We start from the raw sequence: 21,745 nt of genomic DNA on the forward strand, positions 1-21,745 counted from the left end.
AAGGAACAGGCAGTCCACCGAGGGAGCTGGGTTAGGAAGACGTTTATTGGGGTTGGTTGGGTTGGTTGGTTGGTTGTTTGGTTGCGACTGAGAGAAGGATGAAAATGAAAGTGCACGGGCCTGCCGACTGGCTCAAGCTAGGGTGCCTCGATGCGCGCGCGCTAGCTCAAGCCGAGCCACCACCGCTGCCAGGTGCATATAGAAGAGAGTTGAAAGATAAGAGGAAAGAGAAGAGTGAAAAGACGTGCGTCGCAACAACCGCGTCCGCCGAAGAGGACACTGGCTGAAAAAGATAAGCGGCCGTAGCCCCCAGTGTACCGGCCAGCGCTTTTAAACAGTAGCCGAAGGGGAGAGATGGAGAGAGGGTGCACGGGCTGACATGCGCACGTGCCGAGCCGATGGAGCGAATAATCATAGCGAATTAATCTGTCGCGAGGTTGTTCCGCCATATATTGCTAGTTTAGCTGTGAAGCATATAAGTTATGTCGAGGCTATAGGAGCCAATAAGCGCTGATTAGTGTAGATCAGGCAGCCAAAAATCGTTCACAATGCCCTTTTGCTACTTATGTAGCAAACTTGCTGCTTGTGTAGCAACCACGATGTATGTAGCCTGCATTAAACGGCGGAATGTCTCATGGACAACCACTGGCTTGGTTGTATCACAAAGGCTTTCCTTGGGATAAAAAAACCGCCCCTCAGAGTTGTGGTTTTGAACAAGTATGTTGTGTGATTTTGTGCCTTAATACCCAGTGCCCAAGAAGATGGAAATACCCTTGGTGTCCTTCCATTGCTTTCAGTAATCACTTACAAATGCATAACTGTCTACCATATAGTATGCTGAACGGTGCTGTTATGGTCTTTGTGCATTTGTGCATTGTAGTTCTTTTGTGTGTTTTCATTGCACAGGCATCAGTGGAGTCCGAGCACCCAGGGGCAGAACATTTCAGGACAGCTGCTCTCCACGTGCGGAGACCCATAGCTTAATGCTCGTATCCTGTAAATTCATTCATTCGTAAATGACCTATCCTGTTACTATGCACTGAAGGTCTCCTCAGTATGGCTGTGCTTTCTGCGCAAACTCACAAAAAGTGCTGTGCCAATGCAGCATCTGTTCTTGCAGTGCAGGGGTAGCTTGACGCTAGCCCTGTCGTGCAGCGGCAGTGCATTAAGTGCAGAAACGTTCGTTTGCTACACGGAGGTCTGCTACGGCAGCTGTATGTTAGTGTTGCATATTTCTATTTATGTGCTGTGCATTTGTTCGAGGTCAGACATTTCTTGCCAGTGGTCATGAAACATGTTGATTCTGACAGTGATGGAGAATTTGAGTTCTCCCTTCCTGTTGTGTTGTACAGAGTGGCCCGGGTTGACCGTTACTGAGTCAGTGGGTGCTTTGAAGAGGTGGTAACGTAATGGTAGGACTATCCATTCAAGAGGCTAGCTGTTCAGTCTGTCATGCGAGACCTTTGACGGTTTGTTAGCATGGTTCAGGATGTCACCATTCTACCTGAAAAGAGTCTTCGGTCGTCCACCAGTTGCAGGTGATGAGATTTGCGTGATAAAGTTGAGCTTCACTTTATTTAAACTCCACTACTCACGTTCACTGTCAGTGGACGTTGGCGGTGGAATGACTGTCGGTGGCTGAATAATAAGTGTGGGCTGACTGGGGACCTCAAAGACAGTCGCTACTGTAAGCAGAGGTGTAGCTGATACTGCCGCATGCCGAGTGCAGATGTGGAGGTCACCTAGGCGAAAAGAAAAGTCACAGCGAGTCATTTGCAAGCACCGTGATCACCCACGAGTTAATGAAGTATAGAATCCTAACCCTGGTGGGATGTTTTCTTGTCTACAATGATGCAGCAGACACTACTAAGCATGAACCATTATCTGGTACTCACCTAACACCGCTAAATAATTTATAATCATATTTTTCCGTCATGCTGTTTCGGTTTTGGTTTGAACGGATGAACGATGGCTGTGATGTCAAAAAGTGGTTTTATGTTGCTGAGGCATACAAAAATGTCGATACAATTGCTGCTTCGTTTTAATTCTCTACAGTGCTGAAGCCAGCCTTCCTCAAGAGCCAGGATGACAACGGATGCGAAGTGGCGATTATATTCCAGTTGTTTCGTGCCTCACGTGACCTGTAACCACACTTTAACGTTAACATCCTCATTCAGCTGTTGAAACCGAACCAGCAGGAGAAAGAAATTAGATTATAAATTATCTAGCGGTCATAGGAGAATACCAGGCAGTAATCCATATATAATAATGCCTTACGCAACATCGTAAACAAGAAAGCGTGTACCCAAAAGTTAGGTGTCTATACTCCTTTAAAGAAAACAGCACCTGCCTTCTGTCTCTTATACAAATGCACTCCGTCATGCTGCATGTGGCCATCGTCGTCCTATAGCATGCCCAATGCTGATGTGACAACACTGTTTACTAAAACAAGCGTGGCCTGTCTGTCACTGGTCTGCGGGAGAGCTTGCCAAGAACCTTGCACTACTTGCACAAGATGAGAATTCGTGATGAGGCTAGTGCAGACGTGCAGCACAGTGTCAGATTCAGTGCCGAAGTTTAAATGGCACTAGGTGCACTGCCAGTTAGTGCGAGTGTGCTGCACTACCTTAACTGCTGCAAAATGTGCAGCCAAATCAAAGATGTTAAAACACCTCCTTGTCTTCTCTTGTGCAGTGCCAGATCATGTGGGCTTCATGTAATGATGAGAATTGGTTTGGTTTGGTTTGGTTTATGGGGTCCCAAAGCGACTCAGGCTATGAGAGATGCCGTAGTGAAGGGCTCCGGAAATTTCAACCACCTGGGGCTCTTTAACATGCACTGACATCGAGCATTGGCAAAAATATTGTGTGGAAATGTTACACTCAGAACATTACAATGATTTTTTGGGGGAGCAGTGGCAGTTCTACTTTTTTTTTCTCTCTTTCTTCGAAGTTTTGTGCTTAAGGGAGGTGGGATGCAGGTTTTGGAGGATAACTTTTTTTTAAATTTTTTGACTTAGAGTGATGGAATTTGGCATATTTAGTGGGAAGTGCACTAAATAAATAAATACAGATTTTCACCTGTATATCTTTAGTAGTTTTGACATATATATTTATGTTCTTCATTGCTGTACCAAACTTGCAGAAAGCCAGGTGCGACAACAAAACGTGGTAGGAGCCTTGAGTCACTCTCAGCTTTTAGTGAAAGAAATGGTTTATGCAGTGACATTCTCGAAATATTTTTATCAACCTGAGTTTTTTCTGCACAGAACAAAATATCCATGGTTGCATACTGCACTCATTACCATCATGTCAAATTAGGGCCAAAGTAAAAAAATGAAAATATAATTCAGAAATATACGAACATCGCAGCATAAAAAATTTATAGAAGAACACAATGCAACAAACCACATGAAAATCTCTATAACCAGCGTCATGCTATGATTTCTGCAGACAGGGCAGTCTGGTCAAGAAATGAACACAGACAAGGTGGTGGACGCTTGGGCAGACACGATGCGTTGTGTCTGTGTTTCTTCTCATTCTCGTCATATGCGCTGCACTGATAACGGGTCAAGAAAAACTTTTGAGAAAACTGGAATTTTCACGGAATTCTCAGCCAGTTTTTTGTGACCTACAGTCACAAAAACCCTTTTCTAAAGTCAGTCATGGGTTATTTTCAGGGCAAATCTTCCTGGATCAAATTAGAGAGACCTTACGGGTACGAAATATGGTGTTTCTAAAATTCTATATTTTTTCCTAGATTTCCGTGTCTCGAAAGTCACGTCCCCCCTTAAAGAAAAGCATCGGTAGCCGTTGTGTGCTTTCTGCAAGGTACCCATGGTCTTGCTGCTTATACTCTAGCTCTTCAGATTTAAAATTGTCTTGTTGCGCTTGTTAAGTTTCGTGTTGCCGTAACTTTTTGTAATGTTCGTGTCCATTTCAAACTTTAGTTGTGTTGCTTTTTTCCCAGTTGAGATTCTGCGAATGTTGTCTTCATGTGTGCCAGGTAATGGTCGTGGCAGCATCACTGTAGACAGAAGGGGCTCAGTTAAGGGCAGTGTGTTTTGTTACAGACTGGCACTTGTTACGACTCGTGTTTGAGAAGAACTGCCTTGGCCTCAGTGGTCTTGTGAGGGGCTCATTGTGACGCCACTGTTGGTACAAACTCATTGATTGTAGAATGTATAGCTTTTAACCTGGTCACAATGCCCATCAAATTATTTCAGTCGTTGCGAGTTCCCTGACAAGCAAGGTATTTGGGTAATATTCCTACACTGGAGCAGGAAGGCACTTTAGTTTGTACAGTTGAACTTTGTACATTGTGTATGCTATCGGAGGTGACCCAGTGTTTGCCCTCTAGTCTATGATGTAATCTCAACACCCTGTTTGCCCATGTTGAGCTAGGATGTCCTAGAGACATCTGCTAGAGGTGTCTGTGTTACCCTGAGCCATGGAGGCCCTGTGTGCCAGGCAGTTACCACTCCTGTGAATGTGCTGCCATCTGCGTTCAAGTCATGGAGGAAGACCTGATAGCCACCATCCTTCCGCGTGGGTGTGGAAGAGTTCAGAAGTTCATTTTATTGCTTTTGCGCTATTTGTAGCTTCAAGAATTGCTCATTTGCATTAATAGTGGGGAACAAACGGCACTTAAATAATCAAACGTTATTGTCACAGTCATGGTAGAATGTCCTAACTGTGCAGTGTGAAGCTTTTAACGTTGATGCGCACGCGTATGTTGTCGTGTCCATGTCTGTAAAAGGTAAGCTTTCCTGCATATGCTGATAGGGGGGCAAAGCCACTGCAAGGCAAAATTACAGCAGCTTTCGTTCAGAGAGAGTGCAAGATAAAGCAGTGTTGTGTATTCGAATTTTATTTCATGGTAAGCAGTCTTCATTTCACACAATTGTGCAGTATGAAACAGCTAGTCATGTTGATATGCAGCAAGGACAGGCACAAGCTCCAATGCAGCACTTAGCAGTCTTGGAGAGTAACCACTATTCGTGGCTTTCAAATGTGTTTCCATGATTGACCTTTCCCACTTTACAAACAAGAATTAAATCGTGTTATCACCTTCATTGCCCTTGCCTGCTTTTCAAATCCGTACAGGATTGCCAGTTTATGACCACTGAATGCATGACACACCACCGGCTCTTTTGGCCTTTGAGCTATGCATGTATTTACGTTGCCTTGCCCTGCTTTATTTCAGGGGTCAGTAGCAGCAAGCCAAGGAACGCAAGGGGCCAGAGGAAGAATCATTGAAAACATTTGTTGCCGTCATTCGCATGCGCATGCCTTGATATGCCTTTATATAAAATGTAAAATTGTACATTCTGTGATGTCAGTGCCTGCTCTGTATGCAACGAGTGGGGCACTTTAAAACATGTCCTGTTCAATCAAGACCATAGCTAGATAACTGAAATGCGAATGACTGGCACTTGAGAGGTCCCGTTTGTACCACTGTGTGTAAGTGTACAGAGAAGAGCATGAGCGCACATCTGTGTGATCATTGGGCAGGGCACAGTTTTTATTCTCCTCACCATTCAAGTATTTCACCCAAAGCAGAAGGCGCTAGAAAAAAATTGTGTGCAGTGGAGTAAGTAGCAGTGGAGTACCTGTTTCTTTGGTGTGTTATACAGTCTAGCCCTGACATATCGAACCCGGATATTTCGGATTATTGGCCATATCGAACACATAGATTATCCTGTTGAAAGTCCGATGTAAACAGATTGGAAAGCTCCGCAGTATATTGAACTCCAATTTCGCCAGTCATTCAATATATTGAAGATGGGTAGGTAGGTAACAACTTTATTTCTGACAGATTTTATAAATTAAATTGGTTTTTGAGGAAAGGAAATGTTGCAGTAATTGTCTGGCATATCTGGAAGGAGGAAGGTGGGAGTGAAAGAAGAGAAAGAGGTGCTGTAGTGGAGGGCTCTGAAGTAATTTCACCACATGCGGATCTTTTACGTGTACTGACATTGCACAGCACATAGGTACCTTTTTGTGTTTCACCTCCATCGAATCGTGGCCATCGTGGTCGGGATCGAACCAGGGAACTTTTTGATCACTTTTCGCACTCAGAGGCAGGTGTGGTGTGTGGCCTTGTGCACCCACTGGCAGCACTAACGCTGTGAAACCACGTGACAAGGTGAACGTGGTATGTGCTTGAGAGTGGCCCTCGGTCTCTTGTACTCATTTTTCACGCCGCACTGCTGTCGTGTGGTGAAGCCAACCTACCTAAAGCCATCTGCACCTCTCACTGGGCATGCTCCGCTGCAGAAGACATTGCGGAAATCAGCTTTACCTTAATTTTAGTAAGCTTTGTTTTATTTATAGCACACTGATAACAGAGTTAGATTTCTTATGATAGGCAGTGGATAGTTCCGAAGCACCATACACTGCAGCTTCGGTGCACAACAGGTTAGGACTTGCTAATGCCTGGCTGTCTGCCAGCACGCTGGCAGGAGCACGTCACTACAAGAAACAGGCCACTAGCGTGCGTATAGTGCATTCTTGCTTTGATGTTACAGATATCTGTCGTGATTTTTTTAGATATTAGTATCATCAGCCTGACTACGCCCACTGCAGGGCGAAGGCCTCTCCCATGTCTCTCCCCAATCAACCCTGTCCTTCGCCAGCCAGTTCAATATTCCCATATTGAACTATTTTGCAATCCCCTTTGGGTTCGATATAGCCGGGTTTCACTATACTTGACTTTGCATGCTGCGCTGTTGTATTTTCCACTCTTTGTGAATGTCTCAACTCGCTTGGAACATTGTGGTTCTGTAGCCATGCTACTCTGCAGTCCAGTTGTTTCACTCCTTATTTTGCAGATTTTCATTTCTTTCTTTTCTTGCTCTGTACTTGCACTTGCAATTGGGATGAAAGCAGCTCTGGAAAAGCAGCTGCAATAGTTTTTTACCCGCAGTATTCTCAGATGTTCAGGAATTAATTCTGACTAAAGGCTGCTTAGTGGCATTTAATTGTGTTTTTTGGCAAGGCTGTGGATATTAGTTACACTGGTTGGTCATAAATGAGTGGTCTTCTTGTTTTGACCATGTTCATGTATCTTTGAAGGCTCTTGCAAATGTCAGTTATCGCATATTGATTGCTATTCTAAGCTGCAGTGTCAACTCTGAGCCTATTACTGTAGAGCTGCTTGTTTTTTCATGCAGTTATTACCCAAGGTAGCTCTAAAATTACTCCTAACACAATTTAGTGCACAGGGTCAAATGCCGTGCTAATATTCCTTTCGCAGACTTTTTGCGCAGACTTGGAAATGAACATCCGGTCTATGTTTTGTGGACCAGTGCAGTTCGGCTTGCTAGGAAGTTCGTCTTCCTGCATTTTTCTCCTGCAGCTGTTGTCTTGAAACATGTTTTTCCTTGCTCACTGAGAGAGCTTCACCAGACAGCAGTACAGTCACTGATAGTGTACTCTGTCGCAGGTCATAGCTCACTGCCACTTATTTGTATTTAAAACAGCTGTCTTTGGCTTGGCATTCGTAGGGCTTTTTTCATGATGCCGGTGATAGTGAGAGGACAGAATCTCTGGCTTTCAAGTCGCTAACAGTGTCTGGGCATTCTTCTCTTCAGTCGGGGGTTATTTGCAAGCTTAAATGTCATCCCAAAATGTTTGAGAAATTTGATATTGAACTGTTTTATAGAGCTGAGTGCTCTTTTGGCTATCCTGTAAGACCACCTTGAGCGTTCACTAGCTTGTGGCCACTGCATTGCGTGAATCGAGACGCATGCTTTTGTGCATTTTATTTAAACTAGTCGCAAATATTTCTCATATGCAGGCTTGGTTCCCATTTATGGTGAGCAAAGTCGGGGCGGGAAAAACCACCCTCTGAGTGGCCGTGTGGCAGCTGTTGGTATCGACGAAGGACAAGACCAGGGCGAAGACGCAGGCAGGCAGCACGTGTGCAGCCTCTGCAACCGCGGCTTCGTGTACAGAAGCAAGCTGGAGAGACATCTTCGCAAACACACTGGCGAGCGCCCGTACTGTTGCGAGTACTGTGGCAGCAGATTCTTGCAAAAGAGCCACCTGGTGGAACACGTGCGGACCCACACGGGCGGAAAGCCGTTTCAGTGCCACCTGTGCCCCTTGGCTTTTTCACAGAGTGGAACTCTCGTGAGGCATGTGCAAATGCACCGAGGTGAAAAACCTTTGCAGTGCGACCTTTGCCCAAGGTCATTTGTCAACAGTACCGATTTAAGAAAGCACAAAGCGTCTAAACACAAAATGGAAACAGCACTTGCATGAAGTTGAGGCACCCTTGGGCTAAGTGCGTTGCTAACTATCCTTTCTATAACTACTAGCTACCAACCTGCTAGCTAGCCTGTGTCGGTGTTTTTTTGTAATGTATTTGCTCATTGATCATATGAGTCAGTTAAATGGCCTAACAGTGTATTGAATTCGCACATTCCGCATAGTTTATGAATTCACAAATTAATATCAATGCAGGTCTTTCTCTTTGTTTGCATGGCACGAGAAAAACTGCTGCTGTAAAGTTATTTTACTGCTTAAGGGGAGAGATGCGTGAAAAAACGGCAACTTTTGCCTAAAAATTGCATTTATTTGTTTTTGCTTGTTTTATTATCTGTAACCTTTCCTCCTTCATGTCCACCAACCCCAGCCTCAAGTATAGCCGAGAAGTGATAAAAAAAATTGGCTGTGGCTAAGCTAAGGTTAAGCCTGGATATCTCGAAGTGAAAAGCTCTCGCTGCTTTTCAGCCAACTCCCAAGCTGCCACTCCTGGATCGGTGTTTCTGCGTCGTCCGACTGTTGCTTCTTGTTTTCCTTCCGTGGCGAGTGTCTGTGCCTGTTCTATGGGCAAGCGCGCCTTATATACCCCTCCTTTCAAATGCGCACAGCCGAGGCGAAAAGTCAAACGGTGGCGAGGAGGAGAAGTGGCGGCAGCGAAAGGTCAGGCGACGGAGTCAGCGGCAGCGGCCACCACGCCGTGCGTGATGTCGCTCGGTTTCGCGCATGCGCAGAAGTGGCAAATCTGGCCTCCAGCTCACGCGAAGCGCAGTGTTGACTAGCCTAGTGAAGCTTTTCGCTTCAAAATCTGTGGCGTGAGTACGTGAGGTGACGGACCAGCGGGCAGAACTGAGCTGCTTTTATGATGGCTACAGACTTTAAACACGGCGTCTACCACTTTTGTGGCATTGCAGACAGGTAGAAAGAGCTTTTTTGCGTTTTGCGAGTCCTCCAGCAGTTTTCAAAAAAGAAATTAGAGGCAAGTTTTTGTGTCCCTAAAAGCTGCATCTCCATTGGCTTAAAGCTGCTGTGCCACGTATTGTCAGATAAACCTTGCTGGCAGCTTGAGCTTTGTACGACTTACAACAAGACGGCCATTAAGCATTCCATTCCCGATCACAGTGTCGAAAATGGCCCGAGTCGGCAGATGCACGCCAAGCGAGTGCCAGTTGCATCGTCGTCTGCTCACAACGCAAACATGCCGTATGCAGACGTTGATGCATGCAGCGTTTTTCAGGACATTATCAACGTTGTCAACGTGTCAAGAAAGGAACCCACATACGCTGCAGGTGAATTCTAAGGAAACGTGCTACTTTGCAGCTCTTTAAGTTGCATTTTTCCAAAGTTTGTGTAAGAAAAGTGATGTTTGTTGAAATTGTAAAACTCTGTTTCTCATTTTCAAGAGCAAGCTCACTGCTTGTGCAGGACATTACTTCATCTGTCAATGTTGCGTCACTATGAAATTCTGTATGGACGTTTTTTAGTATTTGCAAAATGCAGCTATGCTATTTTGTATTGCTATTTGTTGTTGTGAATTAGATTTAAATTTGCAAAAACGTTGTAGCTCCACCAATAAAAAGCAATTTAAAGAGAAATATTTTTTAAATCTTCGAAAATTTACACATAGAATACTTTATTCTCATTGTGTAGAGTGCATCACAATGAAGGAAATGGCATATTGTGTACTGCTTTGTGATATTCATACTGACGTCAGGTAGGTGTGCAAAAACACCCTTATATTTCAAATGCATGACTTGCAAAAATTCAGCCACCCTAGATAGGCAGGAATGAACACTAAATTTGAAAACAGCTCCTAAAAGTTGACAGAATGAGAAATTTTTGGCCACCTAGCTGTAATATTTAAAAAAATGTTGAATTCTGGAGCGTGTCCCCTTAAGCAATACGAGTGCTGTTAGGTGAAATGCTGACGTGTGTCTCTGTGTGGCTGCCAAGTGAAGCCAACAGTGCCTGCAGTGAGCTGAGCAGAACTGCCCCTCTGGGAGATGAGAGGGAAAATCTGCATTGGTGAGTCTGAGAGGGAAAGCAGTGCGAAAAGTGAGTGAATTACGTCACCATATGCATGTTATTGGTTGATCAAACATGGCGTGCCAAGCAAGGCGAAATGTGGATAATGCAACAAATCTAAAAGCATGAAAAAAAAATCGTGAGCCTTAAAGCCAGCTACAGTAAAGTGAAGTTTAAATGCAGAAATGTTAAGCATAAAACCATTAGTGAGCCACAAATGCTAGCCAGAGTCAAGCGAAATTAATTGGCGAAGTTTCAGGCAATGAGGTTTGGCAAAAGGGAAAAGCATCAAATGTTAAAGCATCATTCATCACACCATGTCAGCATTTGTGAATTTTTTGTGCTTTGTTCTGCTAGTCGGTGGAAGGCACCAGTGAGGACAAAAGTCCAGTCTTGAAATGATATGACAAGCTTTTGTTTGCTGCCCTTAAGAGTTGTTGCTTGGTTTAAATAAAAAAAAAAGGCTGGAAAAATCTTCACTGCCCCAGTCTCACCATTACATTTTTTTTTTTAAATCATGGCTTCTCTGCTCCATGTTCACAGCATATTTCTTTGTTTTGAATTTGCTCATCAGTATCTCTCTCACTGTTTTTTAGCTGATGCAATATCTCGTATTATTGCAAGAACAGCTGTTATCAATTGTGAGTTCTTTGCCAAGTGAGTTGCCTAGAAAAACTGGGGATTGAAGTTGAGAAACCTCCTATTCCGAAGCGCCAGTGTCCTCTTACGATCAAGTGGCTCTTGTCTGTGATTGGTTCCCATAGCAACTTGCTTGTGGCCACAGAGCGATGGGAGCTATAATACTGGGTTGTGTGTCACGGGGCAAAAACTGGTTTGGGTGCCAGCTGTGGCCTATGGCCTTCTGACAGAAGTTGAACCAGTCGACACTATCTGGTGCAAAGGTTAGAAAAGCCATTTCGATCTCACTTTTACTACGAGATGTGCAAATTGAAATAGCATTTTAAATGCTATGCCAGTGTTCCATGCCTGTTAGCAGCATTAGCTATAACAAGCATTGCCAGCTAACATGAGGCAGTGGTTATGGTAGCCAGTGTCCTCCAATGCCTTTAATCTCCTTGTCCAAGAATTGCATTCGCTTGCCTCTAATGTGCAGTAGCACAGCTGCTTTTTATATTTTTTCTAATCGCAAGAAGCACAAGCTGCCTAACCTCCAATGCCTGCACGGCTAAAATGAAAATTGTGCCACATGAATATGGCATCACTTCCCAATGAAACATTGTTGCCTTCACCAACAGAAATGGCACGTTGAGGTTCTGCATGTATTACAGGGACAGATTCTTGGCCTTCTAACAATAAGATTGTTTGGGGGAAAGAAAAGAGGGCCAAGCGAAAAGTTGGGCAAGTTGGATAACGTTCATGATGTAAAAATAGCGCTGTTGTTTTTGTTTTATGTTTGTTTAAAGTGACTACCTTATATTGCGCGCGTCAGCAATAAACCTCAGTTGTGAGTTAGCGCTTGTCTGCGTCGTTTACTTTCCGTCCCTTGTGTTCCCTGTGCGCTATTTTTACATCATGAAAAGAGGGCCTTACTGGCCTAGCAGTGATTTCAACCTGTGCACGTGGGATTTTCACTGTGTAGGTCAAGGCCAATGTTCTTGCAATGTTCAAGCAGTGTTCTTGCAATTTTCTTTTCATTTTGCTGGTTATCATCATTAGTGGAAGGTACATACAAAAATGGGCTTCCTCAAAGCAATATGACATTGCTTTATTTATTGGCTACAAGATGTGAGTCTTCAACTGCAAAAAAAAAGCTTAAATATAATGCTCCGAGTTAGCCTTGTACCAGCCATCTTCTCTGCTCACTCTTTTGCATTTAACTTGCTTATTCCTGTGTTGCCCTCCATGTTTCCTGAATTGTCAGTCTCTTTGCCTAGATGCCCTGTTTAGCTTGCATGGTTTTTGTGCACCATCAGCCTTTTGATGACACTTGAACTACATCACACCATTACTGAAGAAAGACTATGTTTGTATCATGGCATTTCTGTATGACCTTGCCTTACGCTGTAGTGACTGGTGGGCTCAGTTTTGAAGGCAAAGAGTGTCAATTGCTGTGTCTGGACAACTATACTTGCCTAAAAAAAATTGATATGCTAGCAGGAACTCCAGCTCTGAGAGAGTAAGAAAGTTATCAGTGCAGCGCGAATTATCTCTCTACTGATGCATTACATTTGACAGCTCATTCTTCTTAAGTCTGCGGTAGAAAATGTGCTCCACGTTCTTCCAGTTCATGATGTTGGATGTATGTCAAGTGTGTCCACAGTTTATGACTTGCATAACTGTTGCGCCTTTGCATGTTTAGAATAGGGGGCCTATCTCTAGGGGAATTGACTGATTTGGCTACCAGGGCCTTGCATTATAGGTCATGAAGCAAGTGCTAAGAAATCGCAAAGGGAACGACACCTAGCGAAGTAAGGCAACCCAGTTGCACTGAGTCACATGGCACATGTGAACTGATTAGGGAGAGGATGTCGGAAGGATGTTGTTTGGGAGAGGATGTTAGGAGGATGGAAGTAGAGGAGGAGAGTACTACTTCCAACATAGCACTGAGTATTTGCAAAGAAGTAATTCATCTCTTCTACCAGGCATTTTTCTGTTTCAGTAGCAGCTCCCGTATACAAAGGACCGTTGTTATATTGAAAGCCATTTCACTTACTTTGTCCTTCAAATCCACATTGGGATGTCGTTGAATACATGAAGCACTTTTGGAATTGCTGACTTTATGGACGACTATGGTAGCTGTGTAGTCGTTATAGATATCTTCCAGCATTTTTGCGTAAGACTCTTCTACACCCTGATTCCGCAATGCCTGCATGACTGCTGAGGTTTCTACCGAGTCAAATGCTTTCTCATAATCAGTGAAGGCTATATATATGAGTTGATTATATTGCGCACATTTCTCTATCACCTGACTGATAGCGTAAATATGGTCCATTGTCGAGTATCCTTTACAAAAGCCTGCCTGATCATTTGGTTGATTTAAGTGTAAGGGTGTCCTGATTCTATTAGTGATTGCCTTAGTAAATACCTTGTAGGCAACAGACAATAAGCTGACCGCATTCCAATCATGCAGGTAGTTAATTGAAAACTTGAAAATTAGCGTTTGAGCTGCATTCATGAACCAGTGTGATTTGTCTTGCAATAAAGTTAATCGTGCTGTGAAAGTTTTCTTGTTTTGTGCTGGGTAATGAGCGCAGCGGCTTAATTGGACAGGAATTCAGTAAATGCCAGTGCGCTATGTTGCAAGTCATAACTGCCAATTGCACATTCTTAAAAGGCTGTCATTACCTTAATCGCTGCGGTATAAGGTTGCTTTCCACAATCACTAGCCCATGGAAGGAGCTTCTAGTGAGCTGCGACGTATGGGCTGCCATGTTTTATTTTTATTTTTAAACATAATACTTCGGCTTTTCCAAATGCAGATTTGGTGTCCGCAGATACCAAGCCTGGCATGCTTCCTGGACAAGATTCACATGGTAGGATTCACCCCTTGCACTGTGTAACAACTGTCACACCAACAAGGGAAATCACAAAGAAGAACATGTTGTCAAGCAGCCACACCAATGCAGTCACTGCCGCAAGGGCTTGGCTAAGAGATGTCATCTGGTCGAACATCTCTGCATGCACATGGGCGAACGTCCGTACTAGTGCAGCCACTGCAGCATCAGTTTTGCACAGAAGGGCAATCTGGTTGCCCACCTTCGCATACATGCAGGTGACCATTTGTACCGCTGCAACTGCAACAGCAGCTTATTCAACAGTGTCACCTGCACGCACACGGGCGAGAAGCCGTACCAGTGCCAACTGAGCCTTATGGTTTTCGCACACAGTACGTCCCTTGTAAGGCACGGGCGGTCTCACAAGGACGAAAAACCACATCAATGTCAGTTCTCTCCAAAGATGCTCAGGGAGAGCCGCAATTTAAGACGCAATGAACAGGCACAACATGCTACAAATAGCTCTCTTGCATGAAGCTGTCATTCAGCATCTGCCATGACAAGCGTTCCTAGCTAATCTGTGTCATCAGTGACACTTTTGAGGTTGCCTCTCGAACTTTTATGGTGAAAGCCCTCCTGCTCGAGGTGCAACTGAAAAGTTTCACCTGGCTTCGCTTGTTTGACCTTGAAGCCCTACCAAGGTCAAACCGAGCACCCCCCCCCCCCCCCCCCCAGACTAACTATGTATGACTATGTGTCTTACTGTGCATGGCCATGATATGCCTGTATGGTATGGTCATAGCTAATGACCAGCAAGCACGTCACCAATGACCAGTGGTTGCTTGACTTTCGACCTTGACCTTTAGAGCTGAGATTCGCATCGCCTGATGTGACGTCGTGCGATGACGTAGCAATGACATCACACCATCACACCATGCTTTCACTCGGCTACTAGGTTCAGCCGGGTTGAACCTCATCCAATTTTTTCAGGAAAAACTGCTTGTTCAAAAAGCAGTTTTGCTGGCTGCTTGTTAGGTGTTCTCACTCCAATAGAACCGTGAGCCTATCAAGCTCCTCAACATGTGTGAATGTGATTGAAGTCGTGGCATGTTTAAATGGGATCACATGCCACTGAAAAAAAAAAAAAAAGCTTTCAATATGAACAGAGATTTGCTTTTTGTGAGTGCCTTACTGGTACAAGCTATCAGCCTTCTACTAACAAGAGTGTTGGGGTAACAAAAGTGAATCTAACTGTTCTTGAAATTGATACGCTCTGACTTTCACAACAGTTTATCAAATAACATATTTACATCGTAACAGCTCAATCTCCTTAGTACTACTGGAAAATGAGCCTGCTGCTGTAAATTTTTTTTTTATCACTCCAGCAGCACTAGCGAAAAGTATGAGAAGGGAAAGCAAGGAGTCTCATCCAAAAGCAATACGTGTGTTGAGGAAGGCGTGCCTTTAAAAAGTGCATTGACCCATTTTTGTCCACAATTTTTTGTGAACCGTTGTTTATCTAGGATGAATGTGATAAAAGGGTGGGGCCTGGGTGTATCGAAGGTGTTGCACACACGGTGCTAGTAAAGGCATACCTGCTGCTGAACACTGTTGGTTTGATTGAGAATAAACGTTAATACTGTAGGCTTCGCTCCTTGTGCACTTTTGTTTAGTGTGTTTGCACGTGTGTGTAAGTGGGCGTTCTTGTTCTTGTGTACGTTACTTTTAGACGTGTAATTTGTGACGTTTCTGCCCCATACGTGAAGAGTTCTCTGGCAGCCTTCAAGGGGAATGACTTCTTCGTTACACCCATTATTTTGTTCAAAATCATTTTGTTATAGCAAGGTTCTACTCTATGCATGAAGGCTGTTGTAGAGATTTTTTCTTTTTTACTGGAATGTGCTTCATGCGAGGTGAAAGGCCATTTCAGGTGCTATCAGAAGAGGGAGCTTTGTTTTAAAATTTTATGAAACAGCCGCCCGATTGAGAGCAGATTTTGGTAACCAAGCCCAATTTCCAATATTACTGACCCTGAATTTATCCTCGTGAAATATAGCTTCCTCAGATTCTGATGTATTAACATACATGCACATCTTCAGTTATGAAGAAAATGATCTGAAGAGCTCAGCTGGGAAGCTATTCGTGAAATTAATGTATTCTCCTCTCTGACTTGTCTTCTTTGTACAAACTTTTTAAGGTGAAAGCATTACTGACCTGTTACGAGAGAAGCTGGTGTCGTATGTTAGTGTGTGTGTACTAGCAGATGGTACAGCAAATCCCAGTGATGAGAAGAGAAATAGGGTGACATCATCAAGCGGCCATAAGACGTAGATACCAAGCCGCACACCGCCATTTCAGATCATCCTATACATGTTTTTCATTTTATATATACCCTCTACTGGCTGACCACAATGTGACACCAGTTTTCCCCGACTACATTCGTACCAAAACTCTGAACAGTTGTTTGTCGTACACCATTCTGGGTGGTGTCATACGATTACTCGTTGCATAATGCTTACATGTGCTAGTCAAATTGGAGGCTAGCCTGCGACGGATTCGAACTGATGACATATGCAACTTCAATTGTAGGCCTCCCCAGACTCTCTACCTCTTCCCTGAAGGCGCAGTTGAGGTGTTCACTGAGATGCGAGACAGTTACTGTGCCATTCCGTTTCCTCAAAAATGAATTTCATATCAAAATTGTAACGCAACAGATTGTCATACCTCATTGCGGGTGGTGTCATACGATTTCTTGTTGCATATGGTATACATCTCACAGACAATTTGGGGGCCATTTGAATCAAGTCCCTTAAGTGTTTCACTTGGGCTTTGCGTTTGTGGAATCGGCGTGCGGAAGTGCATCTTCGTTCATTTCTCAATGCACAACCTGCATCGAGGTCGAGTGCTCACAACGACACACTAATGCTTTCACCTTCACAGCACGTAAGCAGCCTTAGGTGCCTTTTGCATTTTTTATGGCTGCTCCATACCCTCTCAAGTGCCACTCAATATTGTGATTAAAAATGAGAATTTTTCTGCCTAAATATATATCCAGGCCTAAAGAAAGCCATTTCGCAAGATTTTTGAAGCAAAACACCAACCAATAAATATTTTGCACGTCCATAAAATATACACGTTAATTAATGCATCAGAATCTGAGGAAGGTATATTTCTGTAAATCTAAATTCGGTTTCAGTTTATGGGGTTTAACGTCCCTAAGTGACTCGGACTGTGAGAGACACTATACTGAAGGGCGCTGCAAATGATTTAAACCACCTGGGGTTCTTTAACGTGCACTCACATCGCACAGTACAAATCTGAATTCACAGTCCAGATATGGTGGCAGAAATCTTGAAAATTGAGCTTTTGTTAGGCTTGCTAAACTTTGATGTCGGCCAGGTGGCTGTTTCATGTAATTTTGAAATGCAGCTCAATTTGCCTGAAATGGCTTTTGACCTCTTAATGCTAAGCAAATGGTAGTTAAACAACAACAACAAAAACTCTCTAACAGAGCTAGTTTCCTGTCACTGAGGCATCATGAAAAAATGCATGCAGTGGAATGATTAGCTGTTCTGTTCCTGTGCCTCTGGTGCATCGTTTGATCCTGCTTGTACTATAGTGCCTGTTGTTCTTGCATTTTTCCTAACTTTGGCTTTCATTCTTGTTCTGTCGATGCACGTTTGTTTCTTTTTGCTTGCTACCGTAATTTTTTTTTTTTTTTTACCTTATACTTAATGTCCTGAAACTCTCCAGTGGAAGCACCTGTGGAAAAGCAGTAGCAATATAGCATTTCTCGCAGTGCCTTCAGGGATGAATTTAAACATACGGATCGTTTCAACTGCTACGCACTGAAGCTAGCTGTTTATGTGCACACATTGGTCTGTTTGCTGATAGGAACGATATGACGTAACAGGGTAGAAAATTGAGCAAGTTGGTACACGTTTATTGTGGAAAATTCAAGCGCTAGCAAATAAAGACACAAAGTGAGGGGACAGGGCACCTGCTACAAAAGCGCAAGAACGGGTGTTCTCTGCTATTCTCAAAAACAGGTGTTCTGTTTCATAAACGGGATGAAGTGACGCAAGGAAAGTGGTAGCTTTTCACGTAGCGAAAACCTGAGATCTGAGATCCTTGTGTTACTGCTCTGTTGATTAGCCTATCTACAAGGGAGGTAAAATTTTTAGAGGAGTGGTTGAGACTTGCATGTTAATGTTTTCCCACCTAAAGTTTGGCTCGTGGCATGTGATTGCTATTTGTTGTTGTTTTTCGTGTATATATTGAAGTCTCTGAGTAGAAAATCTCTTGTTGCGAGTAAGCGCTGTGTCTCTTTGTATCATCGTTTGCTTGCTCTTGAATTTTCTACAACGATACTGTGTTGTCTGGTTCTTTGTGGTTTTGTGGAAATTGCTGATGTTTACCTTTGCTCATGTGCACCACATTAGTGATGTTGCTTGAACAGTATGTGTTGTGATGTGCATCTAGGTTCCTCACTGACGTATTTTGTGGTTTTCACTTTCTGATAACAGCAGTCCATATTCTGTTCTGTGAAGCATTGGAGTGCTCTCTTTGTTTCTTTTTCTTTTCTTCTCTTGATGTTCAGTGGCCTTGTGTATTTGTGGTGTATTTATTGCAATCAAGCATGGCAGCATCAGCTGTGAGCAAACTTTATCATTGGGGACTGTTGTTTTAAGGTGAATCTGTTTGAAGAAAATAACACATCAAGGTAATCGTGGAGCTGCTTGCTTTTGTTGGCATGATCCAGTGTAGCTGAAGCCTGCCTTAACTCTAAGCCTTATCAAATTGTAGCTGAGAGAATTCAGCACCCAGGAGCAAATGTCATGCTCTTGGGCATTCAGTGTTGAATATATTGAATGGCTTAGTTGATTCCTAGTCGTTCAGATATTCGCGCACGAACTTGATAAATAAATGTTTGGGCTGCATTCATGCACTATAGTGATTTTGATTGTTGTGCTGGATAATGAACACAGTAGCTTCGTTGGATAAGATTGCAGTTAATGCTGTTGTCCTGTGTTGCAGGTCTTAACTCACCGGCAGTTTTGTGTTTTTAAAAAGCTGTCTTTGCCTTGGTTTATTATTAAGCTCCTTGTCATGATGCCAGTGATAGTTCAAGCACATTGCTCTAACCATATGTAGCTTTGAACTTGGCTAGAACATCTTGCTACTTTTCTCTGTAGTTGTAAGTTATTTGCTATAGTAGGATACAACTTAAAAAAAAACAGCAGTTGCTAACACTGGGCCGCGGTCCGTGGCATCCTGTATTACTCCACTGGCCAATGGCAACAGAAAACGAAATCAGCTTTTTAACGTTTTACTTTATCAAACAATCCACATATCAAAATTCTAGAGCTCATAATTTTTTTCGTGTGATGTTATTTAGGGAAGAAGAAACCTTTAAGCAGCGGACTACTTTTTTGTCGTGGAGGAATTCTGTGCGCGAAGGCTGAATGTGGGCGGAGCTTCACTGCGGACTTAAGTTGTATCCGACTATAGCTGAAATGTCACCCTCAACACTGTGCAGACTTTGAGTAGAAAACATTTTGTTTTGAAGCCAAGTTCTCTTTGGGTTTAACCTGCTCAATTTGACTTCATGCATGCTGACACTAGCTCTAGTTGATGGCAGGAGTGTATAGTGATCTGTGTCACTTGGCTTTGCCGCACTTACTCAAAATACGCTGGCTTTTAAACGCAGGCTTTGCGACACTTCCTGGACAAAACTTCCCCTTGCACCAGTTCTGCACCACTGCCGACACTAGCAAAAAAAACCGTGAAGATCATGCACACCTGGGCAAGCCACTCCGATGCAGCCACTGCAACAGAGCCTTCGCAAAAAAGAGCCACCTGGTGGCACATGTCTACACTCACACGGGCGAGCGTCCGTACAAGTGCAGCTACTGCAGCAGCGGCTTTGCCCAACGCTGCCACCTACAGGTGCATCTTCGTACTCACACGGGCGACCGTCCCTACCGTTGCGACTACTGCAGCAGTGGCTTTGTGACAAAAGGCAATCTTGTGGCGCACATTCGCACCCACACAGGACTGAAGCCATTCCCGTGCCAGCTGTGCCCCATGGCGTTTGCACAGAAAGCAGCCCTCGCAAGGCATGTGCAAGCACACAGGGGCGAAAAACCGTACCAGTGTCAATCCTGCCAAAAGGCCTTCAGCGACAAGGACACTTTAAAACACCATGAAAAGAAGAAACACGCTGAGAATAGCTGAGTTGCACGAAGCCTCGGTGCGACACATGCCACTAAAAGTGTTCCCGGTCAACCTCTGTCGTGGGTCACCTAAAAGAAGAGGTGCCCCTACAGTGGTAAACTCCTCGTCCGAGAAGGATGGTTTTGTCCAGGAAGGTATAAATAAAAGGCCTTCAAGGTGTTCCGGTATACTGTCGCTCGTACAAGCCTTTACTGCACAAAAGCCTTCCAGACACCTACATGAGCAAACAGAATGGCACCACATGTCACTGAAAACGGTTTTCGGCAAGAGGACTAATTTGCATATTTAGTATGAATTACTCGGGCATAGCAGGGAACAGCAGAAAGTTATGTGGCTGGATGAGATTAAGAAGTCTGCGGGGATAAGGTGGCCGCAGCTGGCACAGTACAGTGTCGATTGGAGAGAGATGGGAGAGGCCTTTGCCCTGCAGTGGGCATAGTCAGGCTTCCGTTGATGATGATGAATGGTACATGCTATCAGCCGTCTACTAACAAGAGCGTTGGAGTAACAAAAGGGGACATAACTTGAAATTGATGCACTGCGAGCTTTTTGCACTAGGTAGTTTATGAAATCAAATATTTACATGACAATATCTCTATCTTCTTATTCCTGAAAAGTGATGCTGCTCCTGCAATTTTTCTTGTTTCCATTTGAGCAGCATTAGTGAAAATTATGAGAAGGGAAACCAAGAAGTGTCGTCTCAAGATGATATAACATGTTTTGAGGAAGACCCGCTTCTGCAGTGATGCATTATTCGTTCGCAAAATTTTTGCATGTACCTTTGTCTGGAGCCAACATAAAGGATGGGGCCTGTGTGCACCAAAGGTTTTGCATAGTACCATTAAAGGCATATGTGTTGCAGAGCACTGTATTGGTTTGAATGTAAATTGACAATAAATACTTTTAGTTTCTTTATTACTTTTTTTTGCATGTGTTTGTAAGCAGCTGCTCTTGGGGTTTGTGTAGTTTATTTTCAAATGGTGTGTAATTTAACTTTTTCAGTCGCACATTATGTTGTACTGTCGAGGAAAATGTTAAAATTCGTATGTGTATATATAATCCCCCCATAGTTCACAAGAACAGCTTTAATGACTCAAAAACTTTAGTCTTATTTCATCGTTATAGCCCATGTTGACCGAGCTTCCTAGGGCAATCTTCATTCCTTTGTAATATACATTATTTTGGTACAAGCCGTTTCATTATGACGGGTTCGACTATTGCAGTCAATTATGATCTGCTTTCATTTTTTTTTTAATCTACTATCTTTCCCCAGTACAAGCGACATCGATACATAGTCTAAGTGTTGCATGAATGAGGAACCATACCTTTCGCCAATCTGAAAGGTATGGTTCTCAAATGGTTTTTTTCAGACTCAATCAAAGCAACTCAAACTAAGGCTTTCTTGGTTTGTTAGAACTTCTTCCACTTTGTAAAGTCTAGTTGTACTCAGTTGGTTCTTCCACTCACTCGATCATAGCCAATCGGAAGTAATTGATTCCCCAATTCCAACAGGTTCCTGTTCTTTCCAAATGGCAGGTCCAGTTGGATTCAATTGGTTCCTCCCCTGACTCAGTCATAACAAAATGGAAGTAAGGCTCTCCCGATTGTACAGTCAAGTTCGCCCTTCGGACTGTTAGTTCACCTCCCGACTCAGTCATAACCAATTGAAAAATAAGGCTTTTCTTATTGGTTCCGACTGGTTCCAGGTCATTCGATCCTGTTGCCAAAGCCAATTGGAGGCAGTTGTTTCTTTTTTCTTTT

The 21,745-nt window shown here is 43.5% G+C and overlaps 1 protein-coding gene across 1 annotated transcript; it reads left to right on the forward strand.

The window, feature by feature from the left end:
* The first annotated feature begins 8,274 nt into the window (after positions 1-8,274).
* On the forward strand, positions 8,275-20,903 carry LOC149346705 (uncharacterized). The gene is made up of 2 exons (XM_089586622.1): positions 8,275-13,786; positions 19,458-20,903. The coding sequence occupies exons 1-2, from the start codon at positions 13,762-13,764 to the stop codon at positions 19,982-19,984; spliced, it is 552 nt and encodes a 183-aa protein (XP_089442748.1). The 5' UTR covers positions 8,275-13,761; the 3' UTR covers positions 19,985-20,903.
* Positions 20,904-21,745: the final 842 nt, after the last annotated feature.

This window comes from Amblyomma mixtum, chromosome 4, assembly GCF_055824585.1.
Source record: "Amblyomma mixtum isolate Tamu chromosome 4, ASM5582458v1, whole genome shotgun sequence".
NCBI lineage: Eukaryota > Metazoa > Arthropoda > Arachnida > Ixodida > Ixodidae > Amblyomma > Amblyomma mixtum.